Source organism: Homarus americanus, unplaced genomic scaffold, assembly GCF_018991925.1.
Source record: "Homarus americanus isolate GMGI-L3 unplaced genomic scaffold, GMGI_Hamer_2.0 scaffold24694, whole genome shotgun sequence".
NCBI classification, from domain to species: domain Eukaryota; kingdom Metazoa; phylum Arthropoda; class Malacostraca; order Decapoda; family Nephropidae; genus Homarus; species Homarus americanus.
In genome coordinates this window covers 5,551,395-5,568,980 of record NW_024732780.1, presented here as the reverse complement: position 1 = coordinate 5,568,980, position 17,586 = coordinate 5,551,395, and the positions used below count along the sequence as shown (strand labels likewise).

Below are 17,586 nucleotides of genomic sequence, written 5' to 3'. Positions count from 1 at the left end.
AACATTTTGATCCATTTCTTCAAACATTTGCATCCCTTATTAATAGTAGCAAATGCCTCTGCCATTTGTTTCTCTGAAAACTTTTTGGGGGGTGCAGGTTCTTCTTTTACATTTTGTCACTCTTCTTCCTCTGCAAATTTCTGTGCTTCCGATTCAATAAAATCCTCATTACTTAGCTCTTCTGCTACACTTTCCACCAACTGCTCAACATCTTCATTATCAATTTCTAACTCCAGATGTTTACCCATCTGCACTATCTTGTTACTAATCTGAGAAATTGCTTCATCTTCATTAAATCCTTTGAAACTGTTCACATATCTTTTCAGGACCTTCTTCCATATTCCATTCTTGCACTGACCTGTAACCTCATCCCATGCTGCAGCTATGTTCTTTGTACATTTCAAAATGTTGTAGTCCTTCCAAAACACTCTTGAGCGTTTTCTCACCTTCAGTAGCAGCAACAGCCTGAGCGAAGGTCGTACGTAAATAATACGCTTTAAAAGCGGCAATAGCACCTTGATCCATGGGTTGGACAATAGAGGTAGTGTTAAGTGGAAGGTATACTACCTTAACATCAGGGTGCAGGTCGTCCAGGTGTGGTGGGTGTCCCGGAGCATTATCTAAAATTAATAAAATCTTGATGGCAACCCCTTGTTGAAGACAATACTCCTTGGCTCGTGGAATGAAACAACTCAGGAACCAATCCTCAAACAGTGCTAGGGTCATCCATGCTTTCTTATTACTGCGATAAAACACTGGCAGTGTGTGCTTGCTGACATTTTTAAAAGCCCTTGGGTTGTCTGAATGATATATCATGAAGGGTTTTACCTTGAAACCAGCTACATTTCCCCCCAACAGAAGTGTGATTCGGTCCTTGAATGCCTTGAATCCCGGCATGGTTTTTGCCTCTTTGTGGATGTATGTCCGTTCTGGCATGCACTTCCAGAATAAGCCAGTTTCATCCACATTAAGTATTTGTTCAGGCAAATAATTTCCCTCCACGATGATACAATCTAGCTCCTCCTTAAAAGCTTCAGCAGCACCCACATTAGCACTTGCTGCCTCTCCACTCACCTTTTCACTGTGCAAATTGTAACGTTTCTTAAACCTTTGGAACCACCCATGACTTGCTGTGAAGCTTTGGTTGCACTCATCTCCTTCCTGCTCTTTCAGGCTTTCGAAAAGGCTTCTTGCCCTAGCCTGTATGGTTAGAAGGCTTAAGGGTACATGCTTTTGCAGCTGATCCTCCATCCACATCACAAGTAATTTCTCCATCTCATGAAGAGGACCTTGTCTTTTTTTCATTATTATTGTTCCCTTTATAGGTGCTGATCCTTTCACTACCTCACGAATTCGTTCCTTGTCCTTCAAAATTGTTGATATCGTCGAGTGAGAGAAGCCTCTGTTGCATGAAATGGTTGCTTCTGTTTTTCCATTTTCATATTGCATTTTTAATTTCATTTTCTTCAAAAGTAATTGACTCTTTTTCTTCTCAGCACCACGAGAACTCTCACTTTTATGCTTGCCACCCATTTTAAAGGGAATTACAAAAAAAAATTATGTCAGTACACAACGCGATCACTAACAACAACGAAAGCCAAACACCAACTGAGCAGGCTACGGCGTGGATACTGTACACCACGAGGCGGCCCAGCCAAGCTATTGTATGGCATCACATTATGACCAAACGTCGGGACTTGAAAATACGTAATGTGAAAAATATTTTATATGACCATGGCGGTCGTATGTCCGGGTTGTCGTAAGTCGAATATGTTGTAAGTTGAGGAGAGACTGTATGTGTGTGTGTGTAGACACACAAAACACATACAGATAAATAATAATGGGAAAATCCTCTCACAAATGATCAGAAACAAGACAACAAAATGTATTAAAAATGTTAGGGTCTACCCTCAAGTCAACTCCGTTCTTTGTTATAACTTTAATAACAAAGCATGGAGTTGATTTGAGGGTAGACTCACATTTTAGTACATTTTCGTTTTGTTTCTGATTATTTGTGAGGATTTTTCCATTGTTATTTATTTGTACAGGTAAAAGAAATTACTGTCTCTAGAACAAATGGCTCCCTGTCCCGGCCACGAAAATGCCAGCAATTTTTAAACTACCCTTAGACATTCTTGTGTACATCCAGGGTGTCATCCGCGATTAATCAAGGTCGTGAATTAAAAATCCTCGAATTGTAAGGGCATGCTGTACTGTAGATCCTAAATAAAATTCTCATTTAGAAGGGGAGAGAGTCTTGATTTAACATATATCTATAAAGCTCTCATGTACAATATTCATGAAGATAATGTGTGAAATAATTTCAGAGCCCCTTCGGTGTGTGCAAAAGTGTCTTGGCATGGTGCACCAAGTTGCCAGCATCTACAGTGGGCTGGTGAGACGGTGAAGGGTGAGCCACAACTTGGGGAGGTTAAATGGTACTGCACTTCAACAAAGCCATACACACACAGTGAAATAGGTGGTAGTGCTGTGAACAGTGCCAGAGCTGGTGAAAAGTTACTAACTAATACAAAAGAATTTGAAAGCAGTTATAACAAACCTGGGAGTAGAAGAACAAAAGACAAAGGTGTTTTATCAAATGCCATGCATAAAATAGATGAGGGCATTGTAGTAGAAGAAACTAAGGCTACAGCTGTTGTAGAAGTGAGTGAGGGAAGTATTGATTCATTTTATGGATCAGAGGAAGAAGTGGACTTAGAGGAGTTGATTAAATTAGAGATTGAGCTGCACCGCCAGGAAGGTGTCCCAGTACCTTCTGAAATCACCCCAACCCAGTGGGAAGAATTACTCGCCAAATCTTCTATGCAGGGACGTAAGAAATATCTTAAATTTCTCTTTAAAAATGAAATGAAGAGGGAAAATACCAAAAAGAAAAAGGAGTTGAAGAGGAAAATTAGAGAAGAAAAAGAAAAAGAGATGGAAGAGAATCCAAAAGTTGGGGAAGACCAAGATGTACACATTCAATATGGTCTCTGGAGAAATAGCATATTTCTCAAGATTCTTGACACCACAATGAATCATTTCTATAACTCGCGGGTCATCTCTGCCATGATGCATGGCCAACCCTTGGTGATAGATATGGGCTTCGATGATCACATGGTGTCAAGGGAACGGCAAAACTGTGCCTACCAGATCCAGGTATGTAACGTCTCGGGAATTATTTACATTTGTGTTGTCTTTATGTTTGGTTTATAAACTAGCAATTGTTGTTAATAAATTATTATAATGATAGAGTAAAGTCAACCAGTAATGTGTAGGACCAAGAGTCACAAAGTGCATACAGTACTACCTTGAACATGTGTCCAAGGAAAGGATGCCATTAACCATAGTACATACTTGTGTCAGTTTGAGAATATTTTTAGTTTCTTCAAATACAATAATCTCCTTGCTAGCTGGAATCCCCAAATCCTCGTAACTCTCCATTAGCTGGAATTGAAATTGGCCTGAAAATTCTGGGAAACACTCCATTCTGGGGTCTGTGAACTACCGTATATCTCGGCCTATAAGGCGTCGGGGTGCATAAGACGGTCCCCCCAAATTTCCATTTAAAAAGTAGCTTTTGAGCTCTATTCGCTGTATAAGACCAGTACCCCAAATGTGACACTTACCCACTGACTCAGTAGTCCTTTACCAACCATCCTTGGTTTTTTAAAATAAGGCCAATTCACTTCAAGTAATGTCATCAAATGTTACCCGCTGGTGTAGTGTAAACACTAGTGACGTCACTGAAGCGTCTGCTATTTACCGGTAACTGGAACTAATGTCGGTGTCGAGTAAAATTTTTCCATTGCAGGAAAAAAAAAAAAAAAAAAAATATATATATATATATATATATATATATATATATATATATATATATATATATATATATATATATATATATATATATATATATATATATATATATATATATATATATACATTAACATGTAGTGAGGGTTAACTGTGTATATATATATATATATATATATTTATTTATATATATAATATATATATATATATATATATATATATATATATATATATATATATATATATATATATATATATATATATATATACAGTTAACCCTCACTTTACGCGGTTAATGTAACCCGGAGGGTACCGCGGAATGTGAGGAACGCGTAAAGTGAATAACATAACATATGGGATTAATTGAAATGGAGTCCGGGCCGATCCCCAAACTCCACTTTTTGACGACACACAACTATGTTGTAGTAAAAATTTTCTCTTAACTTTATGATGGTATGAAAAAACAAGTAATATAGAAGAGGTTAGGTTAGGAAAGATAAAGGTTAACATAGGAAAAATAAAGGTAAGGTTAGAAAACTAAAAATTAGGTGTAACTTACGGTAGTAGAAGAGATGGGTCGGCATACGGGGATGGAGGCTGGTTCCGAGGCAGAGGGCAGATTACTGGCCCTCAGGTGAATCACCATTACTAGGTAAATCATCATCACTGTCACTTACAGTTGTCAGGGCTTCCCTGACAAATCCCTCAAAGTCATCTTCACTGTCACTATCACTGGCTTGGGCTGGCTGTGGTGGGTTGCGGGTGAAGAAATCTGCTATGCTTTGCTGACGGCTGGCGTTGATGTTGTCATGATACACCTTGATGTACGGCTCCATAGCCTGCACCAGCCGGTTATGGAAGACTTCATAGCGGTCATCGTCATTGTCGCGGGAAAGGAAGGACTTCATCTTCTCTGCACACTCCATGGCACCCTTAATATCACTATGACTTAAATTGTGTTCTTCGGAGACTGACGCACCTTCTTCCTCCTCTTCACTGACGTGTTCTTCTTCCAACATCTCGTCGGCAGTCACTTCAGGATCTCTGATCACCTCCAGGATGTCGTCGTTGGTGGTCTCGGAGAAGCCTGGAACTGTAACAGTCTGCGCAGCTTCTCTGGCAAGGTCCACTGCTACTGCAACATTCTGAACCTCACCAGTCACAGATTGACTCCTCCTCTCACCTGGTATTCCATGCAACACATGTCTCCATGCGTGACGAATTGTAGCAATAGACAGCTGATCCCATGACTCCACCAAGAAGTCCACAGCTTTCTTGATGTTAAATACTCTCCAGAATTGTTTGAAGAGTATTTTTTGCTGTTCTAACTGTTGATCCTCATCTTCTTCGCTCTTGCTATCGGTGGTGGTGTCACTCAGGTTACGCAACTCTTCCCTGGTGTTGGTGTAGTCGTTCAGGAGCTGGAATTTTTTTGTTGAGAATGCAGCTTTCACATTGCAAATCAACTCCTGGTCCATGGGCTGGATTAAAGACGTAGTGTTGGGAGGAAGGAAGACCACTTTTACGTTGGGGTGACGATCTAACAGTAGGGGCGAGTGTCCTGGTGCGTTGTCCAGCAGCAACAAAATATTAAATGGGACATTCTGTCGCTCACAGAATTTCTTTACATCGGGAACAAAACAGTCATCAAACCAGGAGAGGGACAGTGTAGAGAACATCCATGCCTTACGTGCGGTCAGCCAGTGGACATTTAGCTTGGTCATGTCCATGCTCTTGTAGGCGTGCGGCTTGCGGGCTGTGTGGATCACCGATAACTTGAGCTTACAGGTACCGGAGGCATTGGTGGTAAACAGGACGGTGATGCGTTCCTTCTGCATTTTCCGGCCCCGAATCCTGCTGGTATTCTTCACAACGAAGGACTTGGAAGGTAGTTTTTTCCAGAAAAGACCAGATTCGTCCATGTTAAACACCTGGTCGTCACTGTACTGTCCTTCCTCCATAATCTCAAGTAAAAACGGAGGAAATTCCCGAGCCGCAGCACGATCAGCACTCGCTTCTTCACCACCAATGTTTATATTGGTGATCTTGTTCCGGATCTTAAACCTCTGTAACCACCCAGAGGAAGCATTAAAGGGTTTGGGCTCTGAAGTTCCCATCTTTCGTGCCACTGCCATGTACAGTTCACGTGCGTAGTCCTTAACAGAGCGCGTGTCGACCGCCATGTTCCGTCGCGCCTGACGCACCAAGTACCTCACAAGTAATTTTTCTGTCTTGAGAAGCACCTGGTTGTGAAAATACTTGATCATAGAAGCACCTGTAGACTTTGTGATCTTCATGTGCTCCTTTATCTTGGCTGAATCCTTCTTTATAGTCCGGATCGTAGATTCGTTCACGCCATGCTGGCGCGCCAAATCAACCTGCCTTGTTCCTTTCTCCAACTCTTGGATGATGCTATACTTCACCTCGTAGCTTAAGGAACGTCGTGTCTTCTTTGGTTTAGTGCCGCTGGGTCCAGGTAAGGAAAGGTTTCTCTCTGGGGGTGGTGGTCCGGCGGAAGCCATTTTACGGAACAATGGATGCGCGTTTACACGGAGTGGCCTTGAGGGATGAAACTGCCGCGGCTAGGTCAAGCGTCGTCTTTCCTCCCTCCCTCCCTCCCCCGGGTGGACACGTCATAATACTTTAAGCCAATTACAGCTAGCAGCAGAGGGGGGTAGGGATGCATGGCCAATCACAGGTCTGATACGTCATATGACGTCAGTGATAACGCAACAAAGACACACACTGCGCAACCTTACCGCGCCGCTTGCCCAAGCGGAGGGAGGAGGAGGGAGAGGCAGGCAGGCAGGCGGGCGGGTGGCGGGTGGGGCGAATCTAAAAATAGCGTCGCGCCGGACACTCTCCGCGTAATGGGGTTCACGTACCGCGTAATGTGAGCACGTGAGGTTCTGGCAAGGCACCGCGTTAACGTGGAAACGCGGAATGCGGGACCACGTAAAGTGAGGGTTAACTGTAATTGGTTCCAGCTCACCAAAAGTACATACAAAGTAAAAAAAAAAAAAAGTGCAGTAAAGTACTGTAATGAGACAAATCTCACAAGAAGACGATTACATATAGGTAGAATATTGATAGTATAAGGGTATAAAAGAGAGGAAGATTTTGGTAGCGTGGCCGTGATAGTTATTTGATAATGACTTTCACTTATCATATCTTATACGTCAATACACATCTATTACGTCTTAAGGGCGACTTCTCAAACACCGCTTCGTTACAACTCTTTATTAATTACGAACATGACATGGACACATTAATAACACCTTCTATTGAAGTTACTAGGACATTATGTTTACGTTACTAGGACATCATATTACGTTACTAGACACTGATTCTCGGACACGAACATGAAATGAATACACTTCCCACGTAAGTAACTCATCCCATGGAAAGCTCTGACAAACACTCACGTGACCTAGGGGAGGCCTAGCAGGTGGTCCTGGGTTGTCTCTATGGGAGACTGCTTAGCTGGCGCCGGAGGGAAGTCTCGGTCCTGACCGGAGGCGACTGCCTCCGGTCCTCTCTGACTCCTCTCGAGCGGGCCTGGTGGTGTAGTAGCTGGCCCTTCCTCCTTACAAGACACACTCTCTCTCTCTGTCTCTCTCTCTGGTGGGAGGGAGGACTAGGACGTCCTATATATTGGGAGGCGAGCCGTCAGGTTGAGCTGATCGGGGGGGCGGCGAAGGATCTCCTTACATTTGCCCTCGCTAATGTAGGGTCAGGTCTGGACTTTTTCAGAGACTATAAGTTGTATATTCTGGAGAAATCTTCAGATGGGGCCGTGTGACATGAGAGGCCCTGGTTGATTTGTGGCCCCTTGACTTGGGTTCGAGGGTTACATTTGACCTGGCTAATGTGAGGTCAGGTCTGGACTTCTTCTGCGGTGTAGGTTATTGTGTATATTGGGAGAGAGTCGGCCGGTGCCTTCTTACATGTTTGTTGGGGCCGTGTGACATGGGAGGGGAGCTAGTTGATTTGTAACTCCTTGAGTGGTTGCGAGGGGTACCCTTACATTTAACCCCCCTAATGTCGGGTCAAGTCTGGACTGTTTCTGAGATGTAAGCTGTGGTCTGACAACCCATCACTACAGTACAGGTGTGTATGTAGAAGGCTCCTGGTTGATGATGATGATGGGAATTAGAACTGGGGGTGGAGGAGAAGGGAGAAGAGAAGGAAATGGGGATGGAGGAGAAATCACCTTCTTTGGACTCATGCTTGATGCCGTCATTTCACCAATAAAATTTTAAGTTCACTAGGTGCAATTCAAGATTATTTTCTTTAAATCAACACTGCACTGCTCTATATATTATCAATATGTTAACTAAAGTTCAGAATGACCAATAATTTAAATGAAAAATGCAAAAATATTCAAGACACCAACAAAATAGGTGCTCTCTCGACAGAAAACATACCCCAACTGACGCCTTGTAGCCGACTCACGCATCTGATGGGCGCATGACAAACTAGTTCCCTGTACTGCATAAATGTTAAAATGACTAAAATTTTTAATATAAAGCATTCAAAAATATTCAAAAGCTGAAATATATTTCATCCATTGGAAACGAATTTAAACTTAGAACAGATTACAGAATTGGCAGACTGGGCCATCAGCTGACCAGCTGATGCTCTCATCAAAACGAGATTTTCGTAAGGATTTCGTTAATCAAATTTTTGTTCGTTAATCGAATTGAAGATTCTTATGGAAGGTAATTCTTTAACCGAGGCATTCGTTAACCGAGGGACCACTGTTTATTTTGCACAAGAGATAAAAATTTTTGCTTTTTGTATGACTATTGCAAACTATAGCATGTTTATATTCAAATTAATCACTATCTTATAAGAATTCCAGCAGTGTTAATAATATTCTCCCTGTTCACTTCTGTGACATTTTATAAGAGAAAAACTTAGTCACTCTTAAGGACAGATAAATAAATAAGCACTAGACCTTGGCATCAACTGTCAAACATATCACCTCACCTCCCCCCCCCCATCTACCCATCAGCTGATTGCTAATAAACAGACCATTTCACGTCCCATAATTTTAGCTGTGTTGATTTATGAGTGTTTGTTTTAACATAATACTACAAAAAACAATGTTTTGTTTATTCTAGGAAATGGGCTGAGGTGCATCTGGGTAGACTCTCAGTCTTTTTAGTATTTTGTGTTTCTCTCAAGTACCAAACTAAATTATTCCATTTAAACACTTCAATTTAGTGCGAATTCGGTTTAAAGCGACCACTCTTGAAACGTATCTCGTGTTATATCGACATTCTACTGTACATGATTGTGCTCACACTGCATCGCAGCTCAGCTGGGATGTTTCCTCTGCTGACCGACCCTGACCAACTGTTGCTAAGGGTCAGTCGGCAGAGACACAGAACCCAAACCCCCTCCCCTGGTCAGTACACGTGGCAGCTGAGGCTGAGAGAGGTGCGAGTGGAAGTATTTTCCCCAGTCATAAGCTCCTACGCTCACTGCGTCGTTTATCCTTTTCTAAGCCAAACGTGTTAAGTTGAATGCGCATAATTTAAGTGAGTGTAACACTGTACACTGAATAAAGTTCGGAATTGGACAGATTTTTTTATTCCTATTATGCCGAAAACCTCCCTATACCGAACTGGTTGCTCACCAATTTTATCGGTATAGAGAGGTAATACTGTACAGCATATGGAAGACCGAGGCAGTGTAGAAATTCTTGTTGTATTATTTATTCACTGACTGTGGCTTAAGAATATGGAACTGTGGAACTGTGCACATGAGTATAGTAGTACAGTTCTCAGTAGTTTGTTCTGGATGTTTATGACTATTTTATGTACTGTTGCTTTTTTAATCCATGTGACATATAATAACTAAAGAGTGTAGAATATTAATAGTGGGTAAGATAGTAATAGTGCAGCTTGGCATGAAAAATGTGCGTATATCTTCCTGAACTTTATACTCTTCAGTCATAAACTTGTAATTCTATATTTGACAGATGATGTTAAGTGCCAACAGAACCCATGCTGATCCTTATGCCTTACATCTGTGTAATGCACGCAGGTCTGCCGACACCATACAGAGGCTAGAACGATATATCCCTCCATTGTTTGAGGTAAGGACTGTGTTTATTATGGTCATTCAAATACCTGTACTGTACTTATTGTATTTATAGTATGGATAATTTGTACACTGTTTGTTGCTTATAGCTGTCTGTATCAGCATCCTTCTTAATATACTGTACAGGGTGTTTCAAGAACATTTATACACACACCCTCCAGATCACAAGAATGCATCTAATACAACAGCAACTATTGTTCTCACTTGTGGGAGACCTTGCACATGATTGAGTGAGGACGATGTTGCTGTTGTAACACATTCAGTCACTCCATCTCCAGAAAAGTCAGCAAGACAATATGCATACATTTTTCTGAGACATCCTGTATGTTTTAATAGCAACAAGAATGAATTAGAGTAAATAGGCAATGTAAATGTAGGCAATGAAGAAATGTTTTACCACAGCACAGCAAGCGAAGTGAACTAGTGAGGGATGGTGGGAAGAATGTCATGTCGAGTAATGTGAATGATGGGAGTGATGGTGAATAAAGGTAAAATTGTTGTTCTTGATAAAGTGGGACTGCATATACTGTACAGGGTGGACCCCCAAAAAAAACAATGTCCATTAATACAGATGGAAGTATTGCTGATTACTGTACAGCTTGCAGTGTCTCACACCTAACACAAAGATTACTTGTTGATGAATTATGAATGATTATGGGTTTTAGAATTTTTTTAGGATTGTTATACTGTAATTGTGTGTAGAAATGCAGTGCAGTATTTAGATATTAGAGAAGGATTGAAATATTTAGTAAAGGAATGAAAACATTTCCTATCATTTAAATGTACAGTACTGGTTATGTCACCAGACTGTTGAATTATAGATAATTTTAGTTAATAATGTACCATGTAAAACAATACAGTAGTGGACTTGTTGGTAAATTCTTTGTCGATGTTTCTTACAATTCAAGGTGCTACTTTTCAGCCAGACTTCCCGCTGATAGTGTCCCCAGAGAGCTATGTGGACAGGTACTCCCGGGACCAGCTTGTGTATCTCACCCCTCACTGTCAAGAAGAAATGATTCATTATGATCATAATGCTGTCTATATCATTGGGGGAATAGTGGACAAATCTTGTGGTGAACCTCTGACTCTTGCCAAAGCAAAGAAGGAAGGTATAAAGATGCAGAAGTTACCCCTTGACAGGTGAGACACAACATCAGTTCTTTGTGTGGACTAAAGATGGGATGAAAACACCAAATAATTTTTTAAAGTTTAAACCATGCCACAAGAAATATGTTCGAACACTCATCATTCTTTTATGTCACAAATTTGTTCTTATAATAATTAAAGAATGTTTTCCATTTTTTAAACTTTCCAATGTAAATTTTTATATCCAATTTTCAAACCCTTTTCAATTACAGTATAAGGTTTTTACATTAATGATGCCAATGGTTGTAGCAGCAAATATTTGATATACCTGTATGGTTTAATGGTTCCTATCTTCATATAAAGAAGACACAGTACAACAGTTGATATTTTGTCAATGATGAATATTTCCAGATACTTAACATGGGGAATGGGTGGAAAGTCCCTCGCATTGAACCACATAGTCAAGATTATGTTGGATATGAAGCTAACAGGTGGGTTATAGAGTGTTTCTTTAATAATAATAATAATAATAATAAACTGTTTTTAATAGAGTTGCAGCCGGTGGCTGAAAATATACAGATTTACATTTGATTTAGACATAATGATATAATATACGTTGAATACACTTACAGGGCTGTACAGTGCATAAATCAGGAGTTGTTTATTTTTTTAACAATAGATGGGATGGTGCTATTCTTATATCTATCATTGCAGGCTCTTATGGGCTGGATTTTGTTGTAGTGGCGCACTGCACGAGGTGGGTGGGGAGGCTGCGATGACGAGGGTGGTGCAGTAATTCACTGCCAAACCTTGCCAGTGCTTGGTGGTGGAGGTCACTGAAGGATGGCATTTCCAGGGTGGAGAGAGCGTTGATGTAGCCGTAGTATTCTGCTCCGAGCATGATTCTGCAGGCCCTTTTCTGTACCTTCTCTAGCCGACGTTATTGGGTGGAGTTGAGAGAAGACGACCAGGCTGGTGACGCATACGTTAGTTTGGGGAGAATAAAGGCGTTGTAGATAGTCCTCAGCTCTGTCGTGGGTGTCCCAAGTGACCTAAGTCGTCGTAGCATGTAGAGTCGGTACGAGGCTACCTTGATTGTGTTATTTACTTGGGCCTTCCAGTCCAGTTTGTGGTCTATGGTAACACCCAGGAGTTTGGCAGACTGCACTAACTGGAGAGGATGGGCACCCACTGTGACTGCTGGAGCTTGCACTGCAGTGGTGGCGGTATTGATGTGCATGACTACGGTTTTGGTGTGGTTGATGGTGACCTTGTTCTCCGTAGTCCATGCCTGTAGCCTGTCCAGGGTGCCTTGTAGCGATGAGTAGTCTGGTGCGGTCTTGTCCACAGTAACCCCCACAGTGCAGTCATCCACGTACTTCCACCTGTGAGAAGTGTCTGATAAAGCGTCGTTGATCAGGATGAGGAAGCACAGTGGTCCCATCTTGGTCCCTTGGGGAACACCACAGGTGAGGTGTTGGAATGTGGAGACCGAGCCCTGATACCTCACTGCCTGACGACGTTCACTCAAGAAATGAGTGAGCCATGAGACCAGGTTGGTGGGCAGCCCTAGTGCAATTGCCTTGTTGATAACAGTGCAGTGATCAACAAAGTCAAAAGCCTTCCTGAAGTCAACAAGGGCAACAGCCAGTGATGTCTTACGTTTCTGCAGGTTTTCGTGCAGAAAATCCAGAAAACTCACTAAGCACTGTGATGTAGAGGAGGTCCTCATATTGCCAAATTGCTGTGGATCAATTGACTGAAAGATTCTAGCAAATGCCCACTCAAAAACAAAGTCTTCACAGAGTAGACTGGGTATGGGGGTGATGGCAACTGGCCTGAGGTCGTTATTGGACTGTGGGGTGGTGACTTTGGGGATAGGGGTGACAAATGCGGTTTTCCATTCATTAGGGCATTTGCTTTGTCTGAGGGATGCATTAATAATAGAACAGAGGTGGGTGGCAAGTTCGACTTCAAACTCCTTGTATATTTTGATTGGGAGGTCAATTGGGGTCGTGGAGCATTTGGATTTAAATTTCAGGAGTTTGTTGGCGATTTCAAATGGTTGAACACTGGGAGGGGGAGAGGGGGAAAGGTAAGTGAGCCGGGAGGAGAGTGAGGTCAAGACTGGGTAGGGTATGACATACGGTAGCAAAGTGGTTATTAATTATCTCAGCTGCCTCCTCACTAGGTAAATATGAGATGAAAGGAAGTGTGGGAGACTGACGGTTAAGACCACAGAGATCTTTTACCTTGGAGTACCACTGACCGATGCCGACTTCCTTGAGGCCGTGCACTTTCCTGGGATAAAAAGACTTCTTGGCCGACTTGATTTCCCTGATGATCTGGTTATGTAGACTTTTGTACAGGCGGTTGTTGGAGTAGTATGCCTTGTTGCGCTGCTCAATAAGTCTTTTTATGCGGGGAGTAATCCACGGGACATCATTGGGGTGGCTCCTCAGTGTCTTGGCTGGAAAGAAGTGGTGGTAGGCTTTGGTGATAGTGTCCAGGTAATTATCCCACTTGTTCTGCACATCCACCATAGTGTGTGTGTGTGTGTGTAATAATAATAGTAATAATCGGTTTATTAATAGAGTTGCATCCGGTGGCTGAAAATATACAGACTTACATTTGATTTAGACATAATGATATAATATGCATTGAATACATTTACAGGGCCGTACAGTACATAAATCAGGAGTTGTTTATTATTTTAAAAATAGATGGGATGGTGCTGCTCTTATATCTATCGGTGCGGGCTCTTATGGGCTGAATTTTGTAGTAGTGGCGGACTGCACGAGTTGGGTGGGGGGCTGCAGGTGGCAGGAGGTGGCGATGACGAGGGTGGTGCAGTAGTCCCCTGCCAAACCTTTCCAGTGCTTGATGGTGGAGGTCACTGAGGGATGGCATTTCCAGGGTGTGTGTGTGTGTGGAATGATAACTTACGATGGGATGAGGTTCATTATTAGGACTGCTTGCATGATGATTCTACCTGACATTCAAGTAGCTTTTACCTTTAAGCAAATATCCTCTCGTGCTCCTTCCCTAGCCTATCCACCACCACTGGTTGGTGTGAGGTCTTAGTGGTGGCAGGAGTGTGGTGGTAGATGGTGTGAGGTAGTGGTGGTGGATGGTGTGAGGTGGTGGTGGATGGTGTGAGGTAGTGGTGGTGGTGGATGGTGTGAGGTAGTGGTGGTGGTGGATGTTGTGAGGTAGTGGTGGTGATGGATGTTGTGAGGTAGTGGTGGTGGTGGATGGTGTGAGGTGGTGGTGGTGGTGGATGTTGTGAGGGTGGTGGTGGTGGTGGATGGTGTGGAGGTAGTGGTGGTGGTGGATGGTGAGGTATGGTGGTGGTGGATGGTGTGAGGTGGTGGTGGTGGTGGATGGTGTGAGGTAGTGGTGGTGTTGGATGGTGTGGGAGTGAGTGGTGGTGGTGGATGGTGTGGGGTAGTGGTGGTGGTGGATGGTGTGGGGTAGTGGTGGTGGTGGATGGTGTGGGGTGGTGGTGGTGGTGGATGGTGTGAGGGTGGTGGTGGTGGTGGATGGTGTGAGGTGGTGGTGGTGATGGATGGTGTGGGGTGGTGGTGGTGATGGATGGTGTGGGGGTGGTGGTGGTGATGGATGGTGTGGGAGGTGGTGGTGGTGATGGATGGTGTGAGGGTGGTAGTGGTGGTGGTGGATGGGTGTGGTGGTGGTGGTGATGGATGGTGTGAGGTAGTGGTGGTGTTGGATGTTGTGAGGTAGTGGTGGTGTTGGATGTTGTGAGGAGTGGTGGTGATGGATGGTGTGAGGTAGTGGTGGTGGTGGATGGTGTGGTAGTGGTGGTGTTGGATGTTGTGGGGTAGTGGTGGTGTTGGATGGTGTGAGGTGGTGGTGGTGGATGGTGTGAGGTAGTGGTGGTGGTGGATGGTGTGGGGTGGTGGTGGGATGGTGTGGGGTAGTGGTGGTGTTGGATGGTGTGGGGTAGTGGTGGTGGTGGATGGTGTGAGGTGGTGGTGAGTGGATGGTGTGAGGTGGTGGTGGTGTTGGATGGTGTGAGGTAGTGGTGGTGGTGGATGTTGTGAGGTAGGTGGTGGTGGTGGATGGTGTGGGGAGTGGTGGTGGTGTTGGATGTTGTGAGGTAGTGGTGGTGGTGGATGGTGTGGTGGTGGGTGGTGGTGGATGGTGTGGGGTAGTGGTGGTGGTGGATGGGTGTGGTGAGGTGGTGGTGTTGGATGTTGTGAGGGTAGTGGTGGTGGTGGATGGTGTGAGGTAGTGGTGGGTGGTGGATGGTGTGAGGTAGTGGTGGTGGTGGATGGGTGGGGTAGTGGTGGTGATGGATGGTGTGAGGTGGTGGTGGTGATGGATGGTGTGAGGTGGTGGTGGTGATGGATGGTGTGAGGTAGTGGTGGTGTTGGATGGTGTGGGGAGTGGTGGTGGTGGTGGATGGGTGGGGTAGTGGTGGTGATGGATGGTGTGAGGTAGTGGTGGTGATGGATGGTGTGGGGTGGTGGTGGTGATGGATGGTGTGTGGTGGTGGTGGTGGGTGGATGGTGTGGGGTGGTGGTGGTGTTGGATGTTGTGAGGTAGTGGTGGTGGTGGATGGTGTGAGGTAGTGGTGGTGGTGGATGGTGTGAGGTGAGTGGTGGTGATGGATGGTGTGGGAGGTAGTGGTGGTGGTGGATGGTGTGAGGTAGTGGTGGTGTTGGATGGTGTGAGGAGGTAGTGGTGGTGGTGGATGGTGTGAGGTAGTGGTGGTGATGGATGGTGTGAGGTAGTGGTGGTGTTGGATGTTGTGAGGTAGTGGTGGTGTTGGATGTTGTGAGGTAGTGGTGGTGATGGATGGTGTGAGGTAGTGGTGGTGTTGGATGGTGTGAGGTAGTGGTGGTGATGGATGGTGTGAGGTGGTGGTGGTGGTGGATGGTGTGAGGTGAGTGGTGGTGGTGGATGGTGTGAGGTAGTGGTGGTGATGGATGTTGTGAGTAGTGGTGGTGGTGGATGGGTGAGGTAGTGGTGGTGGTGGATGGGTGAGGTAGTGGTGGTGATGGTGTGAGGTAGTGGTGGTGATGGATGTGGAGGTAGTGGTGGTGATGGTTGGTGTGAGGTATAAAAGAAATCATGTTTTAGTTGCCTTTTTCAGGTTAAAACAGTATTGGTATATTTTTCCATGCTTCAGATTATGAACCTACCTTAAAATGATTCATGAATAAGAATGTCAGCTGGAGTGATGTTAACACACGGGCCAAAAGAAAATGTAGTTATGACACAATATTCAACCGGACAATTCAGTACCAATGATAATTTATGTTTTCAACATCAGTTATTTGCCGATTAGGGACATTTTGTGATCTGCAATTTACTGAATTATTATCTATGTACTCTCCACTATTATCTATGTATGTTCCACTATGCAATGGTATGCGTCTCGTAATAGAACCCGATGGAATTCATGGTTAATTTCATTCATTTGCAACTTGCAATGAATATGCAACATATGGCATTTAATGCATTATTTTTAGTATCCGACAGGCAATTCCTGATAGAAAATAATATACAGTAGGATCTCAAGTATAGTGATTTTTAGATTTGCAATTTATCTGTTTTGCTTCACTTTTAAAATTTCCAGCCTCTCAAGAATATCGAGTTTCATTACTGATTTTGCGAGTCAATGGAGAGTGGGCAGCCTGCATTGTCGCGGTCATTTGTTATATTGTTTTTTGTTTACGGCAGTTAGTTTGAATGAGCGAGATCGAGCGGTGCAGGGACCTTGAATTATATAACCTATTGTGCTTACATTTTGTGAGAGTCTTGTGTAACTATTAACGATTCTTGTGTATGAACTATTAGTGAGGTGCGTAATGTAAATGTGGGGAGGCGGTTCTGGTGGTAATGATGGCCGTAGAGAAGGTCAACAAGGAAAGCCCCAAGCAAAACGTGACTACTGTAAGGGGGTCAAGAAGTTATCTTCCTTCATCTTAACACCACATTGCTTCTGCAGCCACTTGATTATGAATTCATCAGTAATGTTAAAATGTTCTACTATCAGTCACTTTATAAAAACTTTCATCAGCAGACACTCATCAGTTGAGTTACAACAAATTGAGGCAGAACTCTCTGACAGTGACCAGGCTCTACCAGCACCAGCTTACCGGGAGGCGGAGGAGGAGATGGTAGACTCCTAGTACCTCCCCACCTAAAACCGTGAAGTGTTATCAGTTTGTGAATTTTGGAAGAAATATAATATTAAATAATGCAGTGGGCAGAATTGTTGAGGCATGGCGTAAGATTAATGTTGCAACAGTGCTACACGCATGGAAGCCTTTGTTCACTAACTCCAAGGTAAGTGGAGCAGAGCAGACCGAGGCAAGTGGGGAGAGGCAGTCCGTAGCTGCAACACTAATGGATACGGCCGAGGCAGTGCAATCAGTCCCAGCACCAGGATTTTCAGATGTTCAGGTTGAAGATTTGCAAGAAATCGTTGGTCAACATCAGCATATCGACAATTGAAAAAATGTTGGAGGAGGATGAAGAAGAAGAACAGCAAGCAACACAAGGATGATGTTAAGCCTGGTGAACCTACAACACGCCAGCAGA

General features: G+C 43.6%; 1 protein-coding gene across 5 annotated transcripts in view; it reads left to right on the top strand.

Annotated features, from left to right (window-relative positions):
• LOC121868988 (mitochondrial ribonuclease P protein 1 homolog) overlaps window positions 1-17,586 on the top strand; it is a 57,328-nt gene that overhangs the window by 19,533 nt on the left and 20,209 nt on the right. For all 5 annotated transcript variants that reach the window (XM_042370038.1, XM_042370037.1, XM_042370039.1 and 2 more), the window contains exons 3-6: window positions 2,328-3,159; window positions 9,803-9,919; window positions 10,847-11,067; window positions 11,425-11,504. In XM_042370038.1, coding sequence (XP_042225972.1) covers window positions 2,328-3,159; window positions 9,803-9,919; window positions 10,847-11,067; window positions 11,425-11,504 — 1,250 coding nt within the window. The remainder of the gene's footprint in view (window positions 1-2,327; window positions 3,160-9,802; window positions 9,920-10,846; window positions 11,068-11,424; window positions 11,505-17,586) is intronic.